General features: G+C 42.8%; 1 protein-coding gene across 1 annotated transcript in view; it reads right to left on the bottom strand.

Annotated features, from left to right (window-relative positions):
- Positions 1-24,328, bottom strand: part of LAMB4 (laminin subunit beta 4) — a 40,589-nt gene extending 16,261 nt beyond the window's left edge. The window contains exons 1-21 of the mRNA XM_027731901.2: positions 24,295-24,328; positions 22,928-23,085; positions 19,665-19,800; positions 18,309-18,382; positions 17,479-17,667; positions 17,253-17,316; positions 16,500-16,714; positions 15,535-15,655; positions 14,241-14,429; positions 13,464-13,643; positions 11,948-12,057; positions 11,408-11,487; positions 10,271-10,421; positions 9,194-9,325; positions 8,415-8,600; positions 7,104-7,225; positions 6,282-6,402; positions 5,151-5,328; positions 3,650-3,793; positions 3,192-3,423; positions 1,430-1,587 (exon numbers count right to left, since the gene is read on the bottom strand). Of these exons, the coding sequence (XP_027587702.2) occupies positions 1,430-1,587; positions 3,192-3,423; positions 3,650-3,793; positions 5,151-5,328; positions 6,282-6,402; positions 7,104-7,225; positions 8,415-8,600; positions 9,194-9,325; positions 10,271-10,421; positions 11,408-11,487; positions 11,948-12,057; positions 13,464-13,643; positions 14,241-14,429; positions 15,535-15,655; positions 16,500-16,714; positions 17,253-17,316; positions 17,479-17,667; positions 18,309-18,382; positions 19,665-19,800; positions 22,928-23,085; positions 24,295-24,328 (2,974 nt within the window). The remainder of the gene's footprint in view (positions 1-1,429; positions 1,588-3,191; positions 3,424-3,649; positions 3,794-5,150; positions 5,329-6,281; positions 6,403-7,103; positions 7,226-8,414; positions 8,601-9,193; positions 9,326-10,270; positions 10,422-11,407; positions 11,488-11,947; positions 12,058-13,463; positions 13,644-14,240; positions 14,430-15,534; positions 15,656-16,499; positions 16,715-17,252; positions 17,317-17,478; positions 17,668-18,308; positions 18,383-19,664; positions 19,801-22,927; positions 23,086-24,294) is intronic.
- Positions 24,329-24,855: the final 527 nt, after the last annotated feature.

The following is a 24,855-nucleotide window of genomic DNA, read 5'->3' as shown; positions in this document are numbered from 1 at the left end:
TGCACATTTACAATGAAAAATGTCCACCTGTTTGAGACTGTTGCCCTTTAATCCTATGATCAGTTTAAAGTACAGCTTCCACATCGAAATCTGATGGAAACTCACTCTCCTCATCCCAGGTTGTTTCTACCAAGGAAGTCCTTTCAGAAGGACTAAATAGGTGCCCCCTCACACAACACCTCCAAACATATTTTTCCAGCTAAGTGCATTTAATGACATTAGTCATGGCTGGCCACATTTACAGGATTTTCCTTGGTCCTTCCCTCCCACAGCAGCATTGGAGGGCGGGGTGTGCCCAGGAGTTCAAACGAGCTCTGGGATGCTCTGCCCATGCCTGCTGGCATTGCAACTACTTCTGCAAGCCATCTCAGTGCATGTCCTGACTGGGGTGCTACCTCTCTGCATCTCAGAAACTTTTCTGGACAGGCTGGTGTTTCTGGACCCCCATCCACCAGCTCATCCTCAACCAAGGACTCTGTTCCTTCACTGTGGTCCTCAGGACCAGAGCCTTTCACAATCTGAAAAGTGAGCCTGCTGCCACAGAGGTGACCAAGAGCCTTGCTGGAAAGGAGCAGGAGGAAGAAAGTCCAGAACTGAGGATTGCAGTGGTTTGTGAGGACAGAAGTCCCCTGGCCAAGTACCAACAAGTGTCATTTTGGCCCTACAAAAATTACTAAAGCAAAACTGCTCTTGACTTGTAAAGGAAGCTTACCGAAGTAAGATGACAGCATTGGTTTAGTTTTTGGTAGTGTTTCCCATTAAGGCTTGCTCCCATCATGGAAGATCTTTCTAATGCCCAGGGGGAGGGAAATATCTTCAACTTTCCCTTCAGGAATTCAAGCTATGTCAACAGAATCTTAGGAAGCGAGACATCAGTGTGCTACAAAAATATCTGCATTTGAGACAGCTGAGAATAGAAAACTTCATTTCTAAAGTGACCATTTGAACGATGAAACAGTCACTTTGAGGCAAAATGTCAAAGACTGATTCCTCTATATGGAGAAAGATTTTATCTGATTAGGAAATCTTATCAGTTCTTTTTGATGCCCTGTTTTTTCTGACTTGGGCTTCCAATGCTTCTTTTTCAGAGGTAATGAGCAACTGCATTTCTCCCCCCTCTCCTCACCAGATTTATGTAATGCCCCTGGAAAGGAGGAGGTTTCCAGAGAGTGCCATCAGATTATTTAATGGCTTCACTGTATTCACTTAAGTGAATCCCTTTTTCAAACACTAATTGCACAACTCCCATTCTTCCTAGTCAGGACTTTCCCACATGATTTCAGTAAATTTGCGTGTTAACTCTTCTTAGCCTTTTTATTACCATTACCCAATTTGTCATTTCTGAACACATGATGGGCGGAGGACGGTCATTTTTCTCTCTTACATTAATTTGAATAAAATCAGAACCAGTCCGTATTTTGCTTTGTACCTGCACGTCCCTCGAGACAATTGCAGACTAGTTGTGCAGACTGGGAGTCCCGGTAACAGGAATGTGCAAAATACCTATTGCTTGTAGGTACCCCTGGGCACATGCATGGGTGGCAGGGTTCTCCTTCCAGAGGGTTTCCATAATAGCCATCCATGCACCTGTCAAAGCAGTCAAATAAAGCAGTACAAATTGTCAAGCGCTCCTTTCAGTCCATGCAGGTGAATCAATTTATATGCATATGTATTTATATGTATATATATTTATATGTATATATATTTAATTAACATTCCAGGTCATTGTAATGCTATCTCCATTAATTGGTACAGATACATCAAGCTTCAAAGGTGTTATAAAATAGAAAATCAGAGCTGCATTCCCAAAATCTGGAGCAAAAATAAAAAGACACGTTTTCTTTTCAAGGAATATTTATGAAGACTTTCACCTACTCTGGAACAATTTCAGTCTAAATGATTATGATATGACATATCACACATGCTCTACATAGGCAGCTAAAAGCTGCCAGATAAAAATTCCGTGTATTCATCTATCACTACATATATTCATCCATTTCCATATAGACACACACACTGAGTGGTTGGCATGACAGTAGAAAGTGCTGGCAGAGGCAAAAAAAGCAATGATTCATTAAGAGCACTCAGAGAATACTGCATATTTTAGATGCAGTATGTATTGAGCCGTGCTCTGTCTGACATGTTCTGCAAACCTGGGGTAAGGGCTGTTTCAAAGTGGTGGTGGCTGTGCTGTTACCTAGACCAGTTTTTGGGGTTTTTGGGGCTCCCTGGGGGCTCAGCCACCTGCCCACCTTCGCTGCCTCTGCCTCCATGTCCCATCCCCCTGTGGTTTTGCAGCTGCGGCTTCTGAAGCATCTGCAGTCTTTGATCTGCTTTACTATGGCAAATGGGAACACAATTCGCCATATGCATACGAGCCAGGCTAAAAGACTTGGCTGTTTGATTATCCTCACCCTGGGGTCTGAAGCTCCTGCAGAGGCACAGGGCAACAAGTATTTCAGTCTCCCATTTTAAATCTATTTGCCACCTACAAGCACAGTAGCCAAAGGCTGTATTGTCTAAAAGCACTGCAAGAAAAGCTCAATAGGTTTCACAGGGAAATCCTCTTAGAAGTGAATGACGAGGTACAATCCATCCAAACTAAACTAAATTAATTAATTTTTGATGTCCATGTTGAACTCTGATACTGCTGACAGCATACAGAATAAAAAAGAGGAGAACTATTCTGAATGGAGCTGGAACATGTGGGAAAAGTAATTTGCTGGTCATATGGAACTAATATGGCCAGCAAACAGGGCATATTTATTTAAGCTCCTCAGAGATAACTGCAGGTATTAAAATGAGTATTCAGGATGAGGTTAGCCTCTTGTTTGATGGTTAACCTCTTGGCTAACCTCATGCTGAATTTTAAATTTAAAAGCTGGCAATTTGAAAGATGTCAGAAGCTTTGTGCATGTCTTCAAGCACATGGTGCTATGGCACTCATCTCTCAATTGCCTTCTTGCAGGGAGCCTACTGCAATGCTGTGTGCATGCCATGCCTGCAGTCTGCCCACAGGCACTGCATGCACAGTCCCACATGCATTTGCCAAACAAATAGGTACCTGACGTACAGCAGCTAGGCCCAGTTTAATCCTGGCTTTGGTATATGTTTCCTGTTAAGGCCATTGATGCATTTGTAGGTCCCCACCAATGTTTGGGTGAGCTTTGCAGTGCTGCCCATCAGGTTACCTTTCACAGTGGTTCCCAGCCGTAAACCCACGGCAGCCCAGGCACACTCCGGTCAGAGGGTCGCAAAGCTCCGCATTGCCATTACAAGGGCAAGGACGGCAGTGGGGAAATCCAAAATACCCAGGCAGGCATCGGCTGCAGCGCTGGCCATCCACCTCCCGGCGGCAGGAGCACTGCCCCGTCACCTGGTCGCACAGCATGCTCAGGGAGCCTTGTGGGTGGCACTCGCATGCTGGAAAACACCAAAGGCAAAGCTGTGTCCTGAACGTATTCCCACCGACATGTCTCATCTCTGACACTGCTCAAAGGCAGCCAAGAAGCAGGGATGGAAAACTCGTTATTCATGGAAACATCTTTTATATTGCTTCACACATAATCCTGGATTCAAAGCCCTAAAAAGTTTGAGTATGCATGAAGAACCAAGATAGTGGTCCTGGTGCTGGCTGCCAAGTACTCACCATAGCAGCCATGGAAGCCGAAGCCGTAGCTGCCCGCAGAGCAGGTGTCACAGCAGCGTCCCACGACATTGGCTTTGCACTGACACTGGCCCCCCAGTTTACTGCAGTTGGCATTCAGCGACCCCTGGGGATTGCACTTACATGCTGCCAAGGGGAAAGAGAACCAAAACAGGCTTGGGTATCAAGGAGTGTGACTGCTCTCATCAACTTGCAGGTTTCACATTTTAAAATAGGAAGGAAAGAGCTTGATTATTCTTATCAGGGGTTCACTAACCACTGATGGCCATGGCTTGGATTGTTTGATGGTGTAGCATCAATGGTGATGGTATATTAGGCACCAGCATAAGTCTTGGTTTTGCAGTTGCCACATTCAAGGCACTGCCTTCAGCACACATTTGGGATAGGACAGAAAGGGCGTAGCAAAACGTAGATCCAAAACAGAGAAATCTTGAAGTCTAGAAGGGTTTGATATAAACCTACCTTTAGCTGCAGCACTGGACATAACCTTCAAGTTGTACTCAGACAGTCTGCATCTGTGTAGTGTTGATTTCTTTCTGGACATCTTGGACTAACTTGTTAAGTGAAGATGCTCTGATCACTCACAGAGGATGTTTGTCCAGGATGCTCTATAAAGCACCAGAAAACTAAAGTGCCATGTTTTACTAGGAAATCTCACCACTTTGGGAATTGGGCTAATGAGGAGTTAGCACAGCCCAAGCCTAAATGAGGGGGGTCTGCGGCTGCACAGCCATGACCTCATCACCTGATATGAGAGTGAAGCATTGACCCTTCTAAAACTGCCCAAATCAAGCAGATGCTATCACTTCGGAGGCATTGCTGAAAGGCTCTCTGAAAGTAGGTGGCCATTGAAGTGGTCCAGGAAGACCCCTCCTGTTAATGGAAGTGCAGGGAAGTTCCATTTCTCTGGACCCAACACCTGGGAGATTTCCTTAGCTGCTAAGCCCAGCTACCCTTTCTATGGGGGTCCAGGAGGCTGCCTGGGAGCTTCACACCCCACCTGCCACTGCCCTCTTGCTGGAACACCACCAAGGTTTTCTTGGTGAATATTCTTCCAGTACATCAGCTTGTGTGCCATCATACCAAGGCATCCAGCTGGCCTGCAGCATCCAGGGAGAGGGCTTAAAAATTTCCCTGACCTTTTACAGCAGCCAGAAAAGCAGGAATTTTACTGCCTTGGCCATATGGTAAAGTCGCATCTTGATTCAATGCTCTTCAGAAAACACACAAGCACTGCCATGGTCCCTGTCGCTCTGCTCCACAAAGCTCATCAGGTGTGATAAACTCCAAGAATCATGCCACCAAAAGATGTTTGCAGCCCGCTCAGGGTTCAGCGAGATGTGTATCCACACGTAACACATGCTGATCTGCTTCACTCACCTACACCACCATGGGCTGAGAGCTCGTCAGTCAACATAACCTACAAACTCAAGGGAAAACCAGCAACTGTCCCAAAGAGCTGCCTGTGCAGGCTGGTCCTTACCGACGGCGCCGTTGTGAATCCGGGCTGACATGCTCACTATGAGCCGTGCACACGCTTCAGGCAGGACGTGAGGTCCAACTTCGGATGCAATTTCAATGCAGTGATACTTCTGGTACTCATCTAAATCCTTTTCACTGCATAAGTTCTCCACGGAGCTGATTCTGGGAATAAGTCCAAGCTTTGGCATTAAGAGGGAAAAGAAAATATTTTTGCTTAGATATATTGAAAACCAGAATTTCCCACATTCTCTTAATGTGCTTTGCATTGCAAGGACAGAGGCCCAGAGCACCATGTTTCCAAATCTGCTGTTTGCCACTCTGTCATCAAAATTCATATTTATTCTGAAGGTCTAGACATTCCCTGAGTTCTTCTAATAAAAGAGACTGTATATAAAAACATAAAATTATAATAAGACCTCAGATATATGCTCAGATCTGGTTTTGCTTCTAAGATGGGCTGTGGTAGTGACTCCAAAAGCAGTATCTGGCCAAAATTTTTACTTGTATTACTGTGATAGAGGAAAATAAGCTGAAGGTTCCATGTCCAATTATGGCCAGCCCTTGTCTGATCCCGTTCTATGGAAGCAATTAGAAAAATGGACCTAAAAATAATTTTCTCAAGAGAAGGACCCAAAACTAACACCCAGTTCCTGACTTGGTGGAAACTTGGGAAATATCTGGACCTGATTCCTGCGAAGTACACAACTAATTTTACTTTTCCAATCTTTAAAAATATCCATGATCCAGACAAATTAGAGAGATTTTAAAAAACATAAGTAATGAAGAACTGCATGAATTTGTATCCCTAACCACAGCATCTTGTCAGCATATGTGGAAGGTGTTCATAATAGATCAGCAACAGATAGGGATACATACTCTGACTATCAACATATGCAACAAGTATGACTTAATGAACTATTATGGTATTGCTCCATGAAAATTAAACCAGATACAGTTCTGTCTTTCCGTACAAAAACATGCAAACACAGTGACAATGGAGGTAAGCAGAAGCTAAATTTCTATTGGAAAACACTATAAATTATTTTAAAATATTTTTAATAAGTCTGTGTAAAAAAAAAAAATCACAGTGGTACAAACACAACCTCAAGGGACTTTTGACAAAACTACTCACTGAGTCAATCAAGATGTATGATTTTGCCCTTGTGTCAGAGGCAGAGGCCTGAGAAAAATACACATCCACAGAATATTCTCTTCCCGGCTCCAGACAGACCGGAGTTTGCAGAATTGCAATCCTGTTCGGAAGAAACGAAGCACAATTATAGCCAGCAGTCAGGACAAGGCAAGTCTATGGGATGCTGTGAGCATTCCCTTTGCTCTGTGCCTGCATCCTAATGCCTGCAGCCTGGAGCAAGCCCTGCTGCTGTGAGGAACACAGCCAGCCCCATGCTTGCAGGCTTTGGAAAGCTGCATGACTTCTGCCAAATGATTCACCACGCACAATTTAAACCTGGGGAGATTAAACTGAAAAGGGCAGGTTTTACTACTTCAAGCAAAGGGGGTTGCAACTCACTGTTCATATTCATCCTTTCTTGTCCCTGTTTAAACAAGACATCGGTCACATCCTCTTGACTCCTCTCTATTCTTTACATAGGTCCAAGCTGAAAAGCTGTTTTTTAGAAATAGTATCATATATATAGTCAATATTTCCCTTCTATACTGAGGTAGCTGCAGTTGGATCTTCACCAGAGCAATGACTAAGGCCAGCAAGATCTCAGGCTGCTCTCCTGGGTTGGGTAGACTTTTGCCAGACTGAGGACTGGGACATCAGTGTCTTCCTTAGAGCCTACATGGTACTGTGGTGTGACAGCAACAGAAAAGGCCACACATGTGTTTCTGATATTCCCACTTTCCCACACATTTGTTGCTCTACAGTGCTTTAGTAAATGATATATACACAGAAAATACACAGGCAAAAGGACAGGAACAGTCAGACCTCTTTGTAGCTGGGAGAGGCAACACATGTGGCTCCTGTGAAAGGATTTTTTTTTTGCAGCGTTGACCTGACAAGGTACCAGTAGGCTGGATGGCAACACTTGCTAGCCAATCTTCCAAGGACTATAAACAAAAGACAAAAATTACGGTAATTTTTTTGTATCTGAGAAACCTACTTTCTCTTTGTCAGGGTTAATGAAAGCCATCTGATTGATTGCACACTGCAGTGACATAACAGATTTTTCTCTTTATTCTAACTAAAAACCAATGTTATTTGAGAGAAATGCATTGTATTTGCAATGGCCAATTGAAAAGCAGAGATGGAAATGGGACCTCAGCTGGTTCAAATGAAAAGAGCTCTGTTAAAGTCATTGGAGTTGTTTCCTTAGCACAGTGTTATTCTGGAAATATTCTTCATTAGCTGCCTCCTCACATATCTAATAAGGAATAACAAACATAAAAGAGTGTATAACATATGTATTTAAAACTCAACTCTTCAATCCTTGGAAGAAAAAAGCTACATCAAACCAGCCCACTGACAATTGTTCCCATGTTTTAAGACACTGGGAGTTTTGTTTGCCTCAGAGTGACAGTCAGAGAACAGAACACAATAGACAGATGGATAATCTCGAGTGGTGGGACTGTCCCAGAGATTTGCAAAGCAAAAGAGTAAGGCACAAACAAAAGCTGGTACCAATAAAACACTTGCCTGTGTTTTTGAAGACATGGGTGTGGACCTGGTTTTAACCAGATTTGGATTAACAGATTTCCCTAGACATGTCTTCATCGTTGAGAAATCTTCTCCAGGCAAAAAATAGTAATTTGGCTATTTTCCTACAATTTTCACACATCTCAGAGCCCAGATGGTGCAACTGGGAAGCTGGATGCCTGCAAAAGCCCTGGATAATATCTACTCAGATCACTTCTGCCTGTGCACATTTTCCTGCCCAAAAAACACCAGCTAGAAATACAGGGTGCCTATCTAAAAGGAACTGCATTTTCCATGTCTTTGATTTGTGAGCAAAAGTCCAGTCCAAGCAAAGGTGCCAAAAGAGAAACATTCAGAACATGAAATCTTGGCTGATGCTTAGAAAACACTTGTAGGGCTGATTTTTCACATTTCAGTGGAAAAGGATAAGAGGATCAGTGGAGCACATGTTATTTGGTTGGTAAGGCAACTTGTTACTTGGTGAAAAGGCAAGTCATTTTAATTTTAAATATAAAGAATAGGACAAGTTGCTCATTCTATTAGTGATAAAACAGACCCTGCATCTATCACAACATCACAAGACATGCAAGACATCACAGATACCTCAGGCTCATAACGAATTGTGATATCAAAGTCCATAGCAAAGGGAACATTGTTGATGGCAAATCTCAGCCCAGCTCCACTGGGAACACGGGCAAAGCCAGGTCCTGTCCATGTCACAGACCGACCAGCGCTGGGCTGCCTGAAAACCACTGCCAAAACAGAGTCCTGTCCAAACTGCATCGCACCCTGCAAAGACACACCGACATTTTCAACGACCTGCTGAGTCAAATTACAAAGAAACAAACTCAGAAAAAAGAAAGGAAATATTTTTGCCACACTGTTTACTTATTTTGGCCATGAGTTAATCTCATTTTCTGAACAAGTTCGGGATCGACAATCTAAGAACTCTCTCATACGTAGGATGTTTAGGGTCACATGTCAAGAAAAGCTTCCTATGGCTTTGCAACAACAGCAATGAGAAGGACTAGAATCCATCAGCCTCTGAATATTTCGCTTCTCCAAACATTCACATTGCAAACCTTTCATACGTGGCTGGACTCTTCATTATAAAAAAAGAGTCCCCCTTTCATGGGGACTCTTCTCTTCTAAAAATTCATTGAACCCAAGCCTACAATGTCACTGGGCAGTGTAAACCAGTCACTGTGAATCATAAAATGTCTGGTCCAACTGTGTAGCAAAAAAAATCGACTTAATTTGTGTCAGAATTATAATGTCTAAGACTGAAATCCCTCGTGCTCAGGCATTTCCTTGCCCTTTGTCACAAAATAAAATTTTATTATTTGATGTAAACTTAAGTAACTACTCAAGTACCAATTTACCTGTTCCAGTCCAGATTTTCTTACAGTTCGTTTCTTGTTCCTGTTTAACACAATCTTTCCATTTTCAATAATGAACTCATAGCCTTGCTTCTGCAAGTAGATGTCACACCTTGGAAGAGTGCTTGGCTGAACCTGTGAAGTAATGAGAGAGGAGCAGCACTGTCTCAACAACACTGAAGGGTAGGTAAGCAACCAAATGAAAAGCCACATTCTTAAAACAGGCTCTATTCTCTACAGGGTGAAACTCCAAACTATGGCCCAGCATTCGCCAGAAAACCTTTTCCCCCACTCCCTTAAAATTAACTTCCACTTTCTCTCATAAACTATGCCTCAGACATCTGTTTTCCATTTAATTATTGGACTGTAGGATGATTACTGGTTGTGATTATAGCTAAATATTTGTGGATGTGACCTGCAAATAAACATTTTTTGTTATTTGTTCTCTATAGCTTCTGGACAACACGTCAGAGCAGAAATGTTAATAAAAGCATAGGCAGAGGAAGGGATGCATTCCAGGCTTGTACTCTGCATGGGGAACAACTACCCCCATGCTGAAGGGGAAACAATAAATAAAAATTAATTTTTCTAAAAACATTACAGATGGATGCCAAATTCTTGAGGAAATTGGGCTACAATCAGTGCCTTTATATAAGGCAGCAGGAATGAGTCCAGTGGAGCAGAGAGTAATTGGATTCTTCCCCTTTTGGAGATTCCCAGAAATATAACAGTTTATGATAACGGTTGGCAACTCAAACGCTTTCCTCTAATTTAAATAATTAAACTGTTTTCTCTAATTCATGCCAGACCAGCTGGCACTTGAGAAGCAGCAAGGGCAGCTTTGTAGGTCACAGCACGTTGTAGGTACTGTCCCTTTGTAACAGCCGCATTTATGGGATAATCATGTCCGTGAAAAACAAAGATGAACTGAGGATGGTCAAGGGACTTGCTCTGCATTTTCCTGCTAAAGAACTGCTCCAGCTGCTCCCCAGGCAAGGGCTCTTCTTCTCAGCCTCAGCTCTTGTGCCACCACTGCATGGATCCCCTCTCAGTACGACACCTAAAAAGCCAACTACCTACCAAGGGTGCAGAGCCAGAAAGGGGCTTTGCATGCTCAGCTTCATAAATGTAATAATCCAGAGGTAAGAAGAAATAGCCTGGAGCTGGCTCGTTGCACTGGCGGCTCACGATGTTGGGAAGACACTTGCACTGACCATCCTTTGGTGAGCACCTACAGCAAAATGGTAAAGGGAGGATGTCAGAGTGTGGCATAGCTGGGTCTTCACAGCACAAGGGCAGCTCAGATCCACCCTTGTTTCTGCATTGCCTCATTTCTCCCATTGCCGGATCACCTCTGTTATTAAACTTCTTCCTACCCCCCCCCCACCCTCTCTGTTTCTGATGCTGGATTCATTCAGTGCTACTGTTCCATCACTTTGGAGACATGACGTGTTTTGTCTTTGCCTGTTCCATACCTGAAGCACTGATTCTTTTGTTTCCTGAGCATCTGTTACTATCTATTCCTGTATCCATTTCTTTTATCTCTTTCTGTAACTATCACTGTATCATGATTTTTAATCATCTGTCACTCACAATTATAGAGGCAGAACATGAGATCAGAAGGACCTTTGATTTGATGTGAATATGGAAGTTTCCATATATTTACAGTCATATTTAACACACTAAATTATTTATCTACTCACAAGGAGCTGCTCTACAGCATCAGACTATGTGCTCCTCTGTCTGAAGTCTAACAGCAGTAGTGAAGACCCCTGCCCAACAGACTTCTGAAGTAACTCAACTGAAACCAAGCTTGCTTCTAAAATTATACATTTTGAACAGCAGCCAGAAAAAAAAAAATCTAGCATTTAAAGTAGATGCAGGAAACTAAGGTAAAAATGTCACCTCTAACTTACTTCTAATTTATACAAATATTAGGGTCTCTGGTTCTCTCAAGCCATGCATTTTATATTTTATATTAAACACATCTTGACTCAAGCTGATTCAAAGTTGGCTTCAAAGGAAATACGTAAATCCCCTTATCACAAATAAATTTCCAAAATCCCAACATGACTTTACTCTGTTTGTATATGATGAAATTACATCTACAGGCTATTTTCCCATCTGTACCAAGACTGTATTAACCTAATCAGAAAATCTAGCCTAAGAGCTTATAAAAATTAAAACCAGGAAAGAACTTGAAGAACTTTAACTTACAAGTTATTCTGGGATCCACCAATATCACAATCACATGGAGAACAGCCATTCAAGCTGTTGCCAAGACCCCAGTATCCTACCTGGGATACAAAGAAGGATTTTTTAATGACAAGTATTTAAATGTGTAAAGCAAAACAGAACTCATTCTGCTGGATGAACAATGCTCTGGAGCACTACTGTGCTGCTGCCTGTGTTTGGCCATGGGAGATTGCTTTTCTTACCGGATAGCATAGTCACTGCATGAGACAGATATTTAACCATTTGTGCAAGCAAGTTCTCCGTAAACAGCAAAGATTTTGAGGACATGATTTTGCACTTCCTTTCCTTCCTGGGAGCGCTTCTCCCAGTCCAATTTGATTGCACAAATGTTTGTGAGCAGTGAAAAAGAACCAGATGTCAATGCAGAATGGTAGCATACAGCTGTAATATTATTTTGAAATTTGACTTATTGTTTAATTTTCTGGCAATTAATAGGTGTGAGGTGGGTGAGGAGACTTCCAAAACTACATGCAGAAGTAATAACAAAACCTTAATACGTACAAGGCATTTTTCACAGCGTTGCCCTGTGGTGAACCGCTGGCACAGGCACTCTCCTGTGGCAGGATCACAGATGGAGAAGGGCAAACTGCCAGAGGGATCACAGTTGCAGGCTGCAGGGACAGAAATGTGTGGTTACCTCTGCAGGCTCCAGTGACTGCCGGCAGCAGGACTGGTGTTTGCTTTAGATGTGGCATCAGCATGACAGGCAGTCTCCGTCCCCCAGACAGACACTCTACAGACGTACATGCCCTGGCACCCTGCAGCCCACTGACTGCCCTTGGGAAATGGACCATTTCCTTTGGCAGGCCCCTCTCCAGGGGGAGCAGGGGCACTGGCAGAAAGCCCTGTGCAATGGTTTGCTGTGTGCTTGTGCTGGTCTGCACAGTCGTTGCGTGTGGCTGAGGACCATGGTGTGGGCATAACGTGCTCACAAACCCACAGTGCGCCTGGGAAGGGGCAGGATGTGTTTTTCAGCAAGCCTCTCTAAGAGGAATGGCTGGCTGGAAGTTCTCATGGCAAGGCAGCAGCTTCTGCCATCTTGACACTGCACTGCAGAGTCCAAATATCCTAACAGTCCGTCTGTGGCTTTTCATGGACCCTTCATAGAATTACAGAATCATAGAATGGTTTGGGTTGGAAGAGACCTTAAAGATCATTTAATTCCAACCCCCCTGCCATGGGTAGGGACATATTCTACTAGACCAGGTTACATAGAGCCCCACCCACCCTTGTCTTGAATAATTCCAGAGATGGAGAGTTCACAAACTCTCTGGACAACTGGTTCCAGTGCCTCACCACCTTCCCAGTAAAGATTTTCTTCCTAATATTTAAACTAAACCTACCCGCCTTCAGCTTAAGGTCATTTCTCCTTGTCCTGTCCCTACATGCCCTTGTGAAAAGTCCTTCTCCAGCCTTCTTGTGAACCCCAGATCTGGAGGCAGTATTCCATGTGGAGTAGAGCAGGAGAATCACCTCCCTCAACCTAATGGACACACTTCTTTTGATGCAGCCCACGATACATTTGGCTTTCTGGGCTGCAAATGGACATCGCTGAGTCATGTTGAGCTTTCCATCCACAAATACCCCCAAGTCTTTCTCCCCAGGACTAGTCTCAATCCTTTCTCCTCTTAGTCTGTACTTGTGCTTGGAATTGCTCTGACCTGCATGCAGGACCTTGCACTTGGCCTTGTTGAACTTCATGAGATTATACTGATTTGGATGCTAAAATAATTTTCATGTGTTTATCTCCCTTTTCAATTAATTTGCATATTTAACAACCCTTCTATTAACAGCAGCCTGATCTATTATAGTATCCTATGCATTCTGAAAGTGATTTTGCATCTTTTCAGTTGCAGGAGCTGCCCCAGAAACATTACATGGCATTGACATTTAATTATAGTAGGCAACTGTGTATTCCGTGACTCAAGTAGTGCATCACTGTTGCATCTGTGCATTCAACTACCTTCATGTCTTAAAAATGGTTTGAAAAGAAGGATGAGAGAGGTGGTTTACATACGCTGGCAGCCCAGGGGGTCACTGCCACTCAGCCCATAGTAGTTTGCCCTGCACTTGTCGCAGCGAACACCCTCTACATTCTCCTTGCAAGGGCACCGGCCCGCGACCGTTCCCAGAGTGGGATCTGTGCGACTCTCGCAGGCGCCGTTGTGCAATGTACCTTCTGGGTCACAGTCACATGCTAGAGGAATGGTTAAGGGGATACATAAAAAAAGCACAGTTAGATGTAAGCATGAAAATGCAATTACAGAATTGCTAGTAATCCTCTTTTGGCTCCTTAAGGACTTTTCATACCAATCAATTGCTACAATTAAATTACACTCAGAGCATTTTCCCCATCCTATGTTAATACTGAATTTAGCTCATCTTTCAGAAGTGCTTTCATGTCTGAAAGACTATTTTTCTTGCATATGGCGGGTGTCCAGCAAAAGTTATTAATCCCCCCATCATTTTGCACCCCTTCTGCAGTACCTGAAGGCCCCAGAAGCAATATGACTACTGCAATTCATATTTATATTGATGTTGCTCAAGAAAGCTGATAGCTCTGCTGGATTCTAAACTCAGCAATAAATTGGAATATGCAGATCCTTTTACAATGGTGGTTTAAGAATACTGTCATGAAGCTACTTTATAAGGCAGTTTGGATGTTGTAGGTTTGGCAACATTTTTACAACCGTACGAACACTTAAGCATGGGGATGCCATAGGGTTCAGAGCAAAGAGAACCAGAACCACGCTGTTTTGAGTCATTCTTACAGAAGCTAAAAAGGGATGCTTACGGAGGCACGCCTGAGGGTCTGAAATGACTTTGAGTGGATCCTGGTAAAAGAAGCGTTTGCACTGGTCACAGTGTTGCCCGGTGGTGTTGTCCTGGCAGTCCTCACAAACCCCACCGCTGACCCCACCACTGGCCTGGTACACGGCCATGTCAAAGTGGCATCTGCTGGAGTGGCCGTTGCAGTTACAACCTGAAACCAAGACAAACAGTGGGGTATTTCACACCATGACTCCTGTTGTGGTCTGGCCACCATTGCTGTCTACTGCTAACACAGGATTACTGGTGACTTGTATGATTTCAGTGCTCAACAAGATGATAGCTTCCCAAGCCTTGTGTGTTACAGCTGGGGGAGAGAACTGGGCCCTAAACTTGGAGAAGTCCCCATGTGGGTGAGTGTGTCTAATACGCAGCAGGGAACACTGCTCCACCAGAGAAAACTCTAGCAGAATATTTGTTACAGATCCTAATACATTATTCTTGTACATCCCACTTTACTCATTGCGTTGGGCAGGGCACGTCTCCAGGATGAAGGACCACCGCCTCCCTAAGATCCTGCTTTATGGTGAACTTGCCACTGGCTGCTGCAAGAGAGGAGCCCTGAAGAAAAGATACAAGGACTCCCTAAAACAACATCTCAGCCTTGGCCATATTGATCACCATAACTGGTCTACTCTGGCCTCCAATCGGGAGGCCTGGAGACACACCATCTATAACACTGCTGATGCTTTTGGGAAAGCAAGCAGGATCACTCTTGAGGAGAAAAGACAATGCAGAAAGAATCGTGCCTTGCAGAATATACCATCTAAGGAGTCCTTCTGCTGTGCCTTTTGCAACCGGACATGCCTGTCTCATATTGGCCTTTTTAGCCACCAACGCGCCTGCAACAAATGTGGGTAGAGCCCTTCCCAAATCTTTGTTCGCGAAGCCCAGCCATGATGATGATGATGATTCTTGTACATCCCACTTTACTCATTATTGTGAATATAAATAATTTAGCCTTGTCTAAATTCTTTCACTCACATGAAAGACACTGTGCAAGTCAGTGGATGATCTTTTTTGCATTAGGTGCTTTTTCCTCTCTTTATTGTTTTTTTCTCTGTATGAAAAATAAGAACATGAAACAGCTCTACTTCTTGTAAGGTAACACAGCACCTATGTGGTGTCTATCTGTTTTTCTGGATGAGGCATGGAAAAGTCTCCCTCCCAGGAACCTAGCCTTCCCATTATGCATTGGACTGTGATTGTGCTACAGCCACCTCCAACTATTAAAAAGGAAAATATCATGTTTGAGTTACGTTTGCAAGCATTATCTTCTGTCCTTTCAGCTGGCCTCCAGGGAGCATCATTGTAGAAATCTTTACATCTTTCACAAGACAAACCTTCAGTGTTATGGTGGCAGATACATCTCCCTTGGACCTGTAACGTGGTGAGAAGAGCTTGGAGATGAGATGACGAGAGGAGAGAAGAGGAGAGGAGAGGAGAGGAGAGGACAGAACAGGACAGGAGAGGAGAGGATCTGTTCGAGGTATACCAGCAAGATCAGGAAAATTCAAAGCTCTTTGGCTCCCTCAACTGACCTAATTCTTAATTATTTGAGTAAAAGGTCTGGAGAATACCCGCAAATTTTAACCAAATAGTTTTAAAGCCACTGAGCAACACTTAGAAAAAAATACTTATAGAGATATCAAGGGAGACTTTAACCTTTTAGATTCTCTCTCTCTCTTTGCCTACATGTCTTAACATTGAGATACATATTTTCCAGGAGAAAAAACTCTTGTTCCTGGAGGGAAAGAATTCGAAATCATGTTCCTGGAATTTTTAATAATCCATTTTTCATGGATTAGCTTTGCATTATCAGCTATTCTTTGTGCCAATGCCTTCTCTCCTGCTGCAGAGCCCCCAAGCCCAGCTGGAGAGTGGAATGCACCCAACAAATGGCCATTCAAGTCTGCACACACCATAGGCTACTTACTGCATTACGTTTGCACCATTACAGCTCTGGTATTTGGCTGCTATTATCAACATGTCTTGTCCCAGTTGCTTTTGAAACACCACCCTAGTGTCAACAAAGAGACACCCTCTGTGCATTCCAAACCAGGGCTTTGAAGGAAGAATCTGCATTGAAACATTTAACAACTTGCAGTTGCAAATGGTCAGTCCAAAGATTATCAGAGATCTTCCTCTCCCTCCCTCCATCTCTTCCTTCTCATAAAATACCAGGTAGGGACCGCCCTTTTTGTAGACAGCATTAATGACGCACCATCCCAGACTGATGGAAAACATCTCCCCGCAGATTCTGCATGGAATCACACTGGCTGGCATGGCCATTGCAAAAGCAGCTGCCCTGCACAACCATCTCATAGATGGCATAGTAGTACTTCTCAAGGGGATCACTGTGTCTTCTTCCAAGCAGAGCATCCCCAAGGGTGTGGAGTTTAGTAAAATTGATCCTCAGGTTTGTCAATGTAATGAGCTCTGGAAGGAAAGAAGAGAGATCAAGAGCCCAAGTTCACTCTAAAATGAACAGCATGAAATCTTCAGCTTGGATCAGTCATCCAAGAATTCTCCCATAGTGAAGAAATAATGGAAATGATCCAATATTGGCCAAGACCACTAATGTGTACAGTGCCAGGGCAAGGACCACTCCTGGCACACGGCTGTGTAAGCATTAGCACCCTCCTTGGTATGGCTCTGCATTTTCCCAGCCACTGGCTTCATGGGTTCATGTGCACCTCTGGGATTGCTCCCAAAAAGCAGCGTGGATTGGGCCTGATCCCAAAAGGAAAGACAGTTTAGCTACATGGATGAATTTTGCAGAGCTCTGCCATTTGCCCTCAGGGCTAGAGAACAGGACTGGCCCCATTTTATTTATTAATACAATGTCACTGTAAGATCTTTAGGTACTTAATTTTCAATGTCATTGACTTACACTGCCTGAGCTGTTGATCTTTTCAGTGTACAAAACAAACAACACCAGGAAAATATCTCTGGAGAAAACCTGTAGTGTCCATACCTTGGATATAGGGCACATATGGATTTTCTATGTCAAAGCTGGGATCCAAAGCTTTTAAAACAACCTGCAAAACAAATTGATACAGCTGTAGAGATGGGATGAGCACCCATCTAAGGGATCAAATGGCAGGCCCCTCCCTTTACCACATACAGACAAGAGAGCTTCAGCTGCAGTAACAGAGCTACATGTGATCTGAACTCATACAAACACAGCCACCTGGCAATACCTCGCCTTCAGTTGAGGGCTCGATGTCTGAATATCTTGAATCACAAATGATGTCTCCCATACTTTTTGCTGGACCGGAAGAGATGTTGGGAAAAGAAGCTGCACAATCATGTGCAAAATATCTAAACACTTTCCAGGACTGACCAAAATCGGTAGAGCGCTCAACTAGCATTGCTGCAGGCCGAAATGTCTGCAAGAAACATTTCAAGAATTCCTTAAGCAGGCATTGATAAAACATCTCAGGGGTTGTTATACTGATATTCCTCTTTGGGGGATGCTAAAATTCTGTGTTTGGGATCTTGTAGCTCATTACAGGGCTACCGTGCTGGTTACATGATTTTCTGAAAAAGCCAGATTATTCATTAGAACCTCTCTCTAGCAGAAGGGAAGGGTAACCTTCCATACAGATACAAGATCACTTTCTAAGTAAGGAAGTTTACCATAACGATGTAGAAATTGTGTAAAAAAAAAAAATTGTAGCCATCTGTGTCATAATGGTTATGCATGAGAAGGCTGAACTAAATTGAAAGAGCAACTGCAGTTCAGATATGTCCTAAATTTTTAGGGTCTAATTTTGCAATTTATTTTTCCGCTTTAATTCTCAAATTTATAGAAAATAGGACCAGAAGGCACATGAATAGGAAGCTATTCAGCCTATCCTCCTCCCCTAAGGCAGGATCAACTATAATTTAACCATACTTGACAGGTGTTTATCTAACCTGTTCTTACAACCTCTAAAGATGGAGCTTTCACTGCCTCTCTAAGCAATTTATTCCTCTGGCTAAGTAATTAGTGTTTAACGTTACATAAAATCTCTGGTTAAAGATGTACCTTAAAGGTCAGGATAAGATGGCTGAACTGGAATAAAGTTTCTAGGTCCAATCTAATGCTGACGTGGTCAATGCCTGAAAAGAGAATGAAAATGAAGATCACAATGCGTACATTGAAGGGGTAACTGAGACAGTTTTCCCATGGGGAATTTAAAGATGCCTTTTCCAGCACAGCAGCTAGACTCTTTAGGGCATCACCTGTGCACAAACCCAGTGTGTGGCTGGATTGCTCTCCCCAGGGCAATATGATTTTCTGCCTTCCTGACACTGTCACTGGCAGTGCTGCAGGTCACTGAGACTGCAGGACCTGGTTAAAGGTCCTGTTCAGATAATTTGAATAATAAATGATGGTGATGGTTCTGGGTTTATGTGTTCCTGTGTCCAGTTAGGTTTATTTTTTAAAATCCATTCAAATAATTTACTTATTTCTAAGGAAAAAAAAGAGAAACTCAATAAAACTATGGGGTTTTCTTCATGCTAAACAGAACTGTTAAACCCTCCTATACTGCCAGACCTGAAATTTATCGTGAGCAGAACTACTACACCAGACATCTTCCAAAATTGCAACAAGTATAGAAAAACCCTCCACAATTCATGCATTCTCTGCAGAGAGTTGCAGGAGTTCAGCCAGTATCCCTACTGTTCACATCTGCATGCAGCATCCCAGGGCTCCTGCTGACCAGGCTGTGCATGAGACCTCATCCCACAAGAAAGATTGGGAGAACAAGGAAAGCTCTTCTCACAGCTGGCCCACAGATTTATTGGCAGTGGTGTCCAAAGCTAGTGACAGATTCTTGCTAAACTCTATGAAAAAACAAGGTTTATAAATTTTCGGCTGGATACTCAAAACAAAGGTAACATATTACCTTACTTTTTCTATGCCTTAATTTCCAACCAGTCAAATGCTTTTTACATATTCACTGCATGTCAAATAAGATAGAGTAAATGTTATTCCTCCTAGCATAGTGCTTTACACTATTTGTTTTTAAATGGGTATTTGTGTTTTACACACTGTCATTACATGACATCACATCTGTAGGCAAATATATCTTTTGCCAGAAATCACATTTCCCTGAAAGGCAGACACCCTGTGGAAAATACATGGTCTCCATGTATAATCATGCATTGCCACTGGTCCTCTGGCCATCTCTTGGAGATACTGTGCTTAAAACTTGTCCATAGAAAAATGGACTTTCTGATATACTGCTACACATAAATGGGTTCAAATCACTCAGCATTACTGAATCAAAGAACAGATGTGCTGTTGTTTCATCTCTTCATAAAGGCAATATGGTGAGTGCCAATGGCATAATCTCATAGCAAAATTTTGAAGTAATATTTTCTCAAAGAAACTTACCATTTTCTGACTGCCACCACTTCTTTTTCCTATCAGGCTCAAACGTTGTGATAACATTTTCAATCATATGACTGTTGCGCTGGGTATAGGGATTATACGGGTATCTGGAATCACAGAGAAAGCACTTCTGTTCAGCCTAGAAAACAAAATGAGCAGAATAAAATATTAATTTTGTCTCTTCACTAAAAATCAAGTGGATGTACACATATTTATGCAATTGCAAGACTGGCACCTGTCATGTTGCTTTGGGTGCCTGTACTTTTAATCACTCAGGCTTTCATATATAAGGGATAAGCCCAAGAAAATCATCATATGCATGAAGCATGTACATAGTAAGTGTTGGTCTTGGTCTGCCACAGGTATTCTATAAAAATTACACTTTTTCAGTTGTGGAGAAGGGGTCTCAGTAAGAGCAGGTACAAAGTAAGCAGTTGGCCTGGGCTGACACCACCACCCTGACCACTGTAAGTGTATTTTGTAGGCATAGGGAAACTGCAGAAGTTTAAAACCAATGCAAAGGAGGAAAATTAGGCTTTCAATAGGATAAAAGGGTCTTGTTTGAAAATGTTACAAGCAGAAGATGAAGGGAGCAATGATTAGCCAATGTCTCAGTTCTGAATACTTTTGTCTGCAAAAGGGCTTTGATAGTGAGGGTGAGGAGCTCCTCTTTAAGGTGATGAGTGGGGGATTGAGTGGGAGACTAAGGAGAGGTGACAAGGTTAACATTCTGGTCTGGGAGATCAGCCGTGCTGAGCCATAAGGACAGCTTGAGCACCACGAGATCACAGCCAGCAGGGCCCCAGGGAAGTAGGGTGGGCAGGGCTGGATGTGCCACTCCATGAGATTTGGGCAGAACTTGAGTGCAATGGCTCAAGGATAAGCCAAAGCAGAAGGTGATGCCCAAGGTGTGTGCCTGGCTTGCAGAGACGGTGGCAGGAAGAACAGTGGGTCACACAGCACCCCAGAGGGAGCTGAAGGAGCAGGCATGGGTTCAGTGCCCATGGGTGGGAGGCTGGCAGGGATGCTCCTGAAAACAGAAAGTGGAAATCAGTGGCAGGAGCTGGGCTGGAAATGACCCAGAAGGGGATGGATAGAGAGGCATCCCACTTGGCACACTCAAGATCCACAGAGAAGCATTGGGAATGGTTTATACATCTTTGTATTATGAAATCACCTGGGAGTTATTCACATTTAAAGAAATTAATAGCCACAGATTAACAGGTATGGTATAATTCATGTGTTTTAAACATTATGATAAATATGTATTATATTCAGTCATTCTATACCACCCTTGACAAGTGTATGAATATACAGTTTAGAAGACAAGAGAGAAATACAAAAAATACTCTGTCATCTCATTTCACAAAGCTCTGGTAAGAAAGCACTTGGCAGGACTGCATTCACTCTCTGATTTACATAAATGCATACAATATGATATTTGGTCAACTTATGTTTAAGGTTGCTCCATAAAAATCTGCTCCAAAGGACAAGCATGTGTATGTCCATACAAGTCATGTCTGGCAGATCCCATTTGCCTCTGAAGTGCTGGCTTTATACTCTTCTCAGTGCTGTCCCCTTTCTTTTCCTTTCAAAAGTTGTGTAGGTAGTATATTCAATCATAGAGCTAAAAACCACTTAACCTAATTTAGAAATAAAATCACATATTAAAGACTGACAATGATTTCCAGTGCTTCTTTGCAAACCCAAAGCAGTTTAATTCTTTTTTTTTCCATAGGAATTTTCAATAAGACATCCCAACTGACTCCTGGATCTTGGTAGCTTGCCATGTTGACCAACACCCACTTTCACAAGTAAGGTTTGCTCTTGTCATGATGCCTGACACAGGCCATCAAAAGAGGAACTGAGGGAGGAAGAACTTGGCTTTACAAGATGAATGATACAAAGTTCCTGGCCTGCCTCCAGCAAAGCACTCAAAATGTGCTGGTGAGAAAGAGAATTGAGTCAAGTGGGACTGAAACACTATTGGTGACACACACATTTAAGGCAAGCTGATGGAACAGAACACATTGCCAGAGCATAAGTCTCTCCCTTTCAAGCTCTGCAAAGCAGATTTGTAGTTTTCACCCTCTTCAAGAGACAGCCACCAAGGGTCAAGATATGTTGAAGCAGCATTAAATCACAAGGATTATTGCAGAACAGCTGCTCCTTTTCATGAGTCTGTATTTACATAATTCAAAGGGTAAGTACAGGCAAGCGAAAATATTAATTTTTTATCGCTCTTTGATCTCCTCCTAAAAAGCAAGAATAAAAGGCAGTCATCCAGCTTAAGGGCCAGAAAGATGGTTCAGGCTATTTCAGCAAAGGAAAGAGGTATTTACTCTTTGCAGAAAACTGTGGTTCCAACATGCAACTTGGAGCAGTGCCTGGTGCCATCTCCGTACCTTACTCTGCAAATGTGTCACATCATTTAGCCAGAAGGTCATAAAATGTAACTATTTTCAATTGCTCATAAATGAAATTGTATTTTAACTTCCTCTTCAGCCTAAGCTCTTATTTAGTGAAAATATTTCTATTTGTGACAATTTATTAGCTCAGTGAGGCCAAGTCCTCCAGGATGTGCAACAGAGGAATTCCCATTCCTTCCTGGCTTAGCTCCCATATGCTCACTTGTCCCCCTCATCACTGTGGCCAGAGAGTGAGAAGGATCCCTCTGATGAGCCACATTTTCAATCTGCCAACTCACCTATATGGCCAAAGACTGGACTACAGCATTAGGTCTTCCCTTTTCAGAGACAGCTTTCTGCTTTCAGCAACACTGGTCTCGTTTCAGATCAAAGGACATGAGAGGACATGGTGTGAATCTCTGAACAGGCCGCCTCAGGTTTCAACACTGTATGGACACGTCCTTCAGTGAAGGTCCACCAAGGCAGTGCCTGCCTGTGGGACTCTACTGCTCCTGCACTCACACACACACAAACCATAGTCTTCACTTCTGAGGCGTGAGCAGGAAGAGGACTTGCAGTGCAAAGCTCCTTCAGAAATCCCTGTGCTCAATCCTTGTGTGTCTCAGGGATGTTTCTCCCCCTTGAGAAGCTACACATCACCCTGGAGGCTGTTTGCTGCCAAACTCTCCATATGTGCTGCAGTAAGGCACAGCCTTCCACCAGACTTATGTCACACTGTCTGATGATTATTCAGACAACTCCCACAGAAACTTCCTACTCTGGGCAAATTCCCTGAACAGATGAAAATACTGTCGGTAAGCAGAGTTCAGTTTATTAAAAAAGAAGGAGCAAACCAACCTCTAGGTAGCCCACAATACAGTACTTCTGAGGGCTGTTCATCCCACAGGTTGATGAGGCTGTCAGCTGCTTGCTGCGACCCCAGAGGAGGTTCCCAACGGCTGGGTAGCAGGACCCGGCATCACAGTCGTGCTGTGTATTCTGGGGTCTTATCAGCGCTGAGCACAAAAGAAGATCAAAGAGAGATTAAATTGCTTCATGTGCTCAGCAGTATTCTCCAGACAAAATCATTTAAATCTCAACACCAGCAGAAAACTAAATTATCCTTTGCCTGAACTCCTTTTGTCCTTAGTAATACCTTTTTTGAAGAACTTTGGTAATGAACGCGCCTTCTACAAAATAATGATAAAAAAATATAGCTAGCATATTGCAAATCCATGCTAAAACTTAGATTTTCAGCACATTATTTTTCAGTAAAAATGCCAATCTGCCATAAGCAGTAATTTATTATGCTTCCTACACTGGTATGCCCATTGACAGCATTCCTACAGCAGAATCACAAGCATTTCAATTGACTCTGTGAGCAGAGACAGATTGGGATTAATTCTGCTGATTTGTGTTGATTTCCAAGTGATAATGGTGGACCTGAGACCAATATTGACATCAGGGGTCCTCAGATTTTCTGTTAATTTGCAACAAATCCCTTGTCTAGTGCCAGAACTCTCTGTTCAGACCCCATGGTATGGTCCTTAATAATTAAACAGAGTAATTCTGAATTCTCTAAATAATTGCAGGAGTTTTTAATTTATTTTGCCTGAAACAACTTCAAATATTTTCCCCATTATATTAAGACTTCCCTTACAGGGCTTGTCCTTTTAAACAAGTCCTGTCCTGAAACCCTGAACAGGAATGGGTACCTTGGAGGCTTTATCTTTCAGCTTTACTTGGCTCAACTTGTTATAAAAGGTGCAGTTAAAAAAAAAACCAAAATTGATACAAGAAGATCCCACAGAACACCAGAAATGGTAACACAATTACGACAATAAAAAATACAGCATTTTGCAGCCAGATTCCAGTCTGTGGCTCAGGCTATAGTTAGATTATGACACAGGCTTGACTCTTTAGGTGTAAAGCAATGCCTATGTTTGGTTAGCCTTCTCTCTTTATTTATACAGATCCACACTCATTATTAATTAGCTGATATTGATTGCACCTCTTGGGCCCTGATTTAGATTCAATTACAACATGTACTTAAAGGTTTCATATTACTCGTGGGTCCTAGGAAGGAGAGTGGGGAATAAGGACTCACTGTCATGTTTCTCAATAGTGTCTTCTTAAAAGAAGCACTCTAACAAAATCTTGGAGATATGTAAATCATGTGATAATATTTTAAAGTTGGCCTGAGTAACTGTAGCATCTGTACTTACTGAGGTGTAACAGGATGGCCAGCCCCAGCCTCATGCCTCCCAGTGGAACTCAAACTGGCACCACTGCAAGAGAAGAACTGGTGGGTAACTTGGTGCTCTGCCTCACTAGGGCACCTTTTGCACATAGGGGTACCCAGAGGGGTACCTTATTAAAGTGATAGAGTCATAATAAAAATATAGAGGCTAAAAGAAAACCCTGGCTTTGATTTAGTTCTAGAAAAAGATCTGTACACTTACTGTAAAATAAAACCAGAATGCTATCACCTAAAATACTGTAGCACTCAAATACAAGCAACTTAATCCTAACTAGATTCCGCAGGGCTGTTTGCAGAGATCTAACTCTTTCTCTGAAAGTTCTTGTTTCTTTTCATTAACTTGAAACAAAGACAGAGGTCCTAATGAAGATGCTACTGAGAAATGCCTGATGTCAGGTGCTATGAATTTTTTCAGAGACAAAATTCACCACATCTTAAAGTGCGGTGAAGAAAACCAGGTAATTTCAGCATCAATGCAAAAGACTCGTACAGGGGAACCTCAGCATGAACCCAAGGGAGGTTCATT

This window comes from Pipra filicauda, unplaced genomic scaffold (assembly GCF_003945595.2).
Source record: "Pipra filicauda isolate LSUMZ 115617 unplaced genomic scaffold, ASM394559v2 scaffold167_size3244652_pilon, whole genome shotgun sequence".
Classification (NCBI taxonomy): domain Eukaryota; kingdom Metazoa; phylum Chordata; class Aves; order Passeriformes; family Pipridae; genus Pipra; species Pipra filicauda.
Note: the sequence above shows the minus strand (reverse complement) of the source record. Positions and strands in the feature narration are given on the sequence as shown.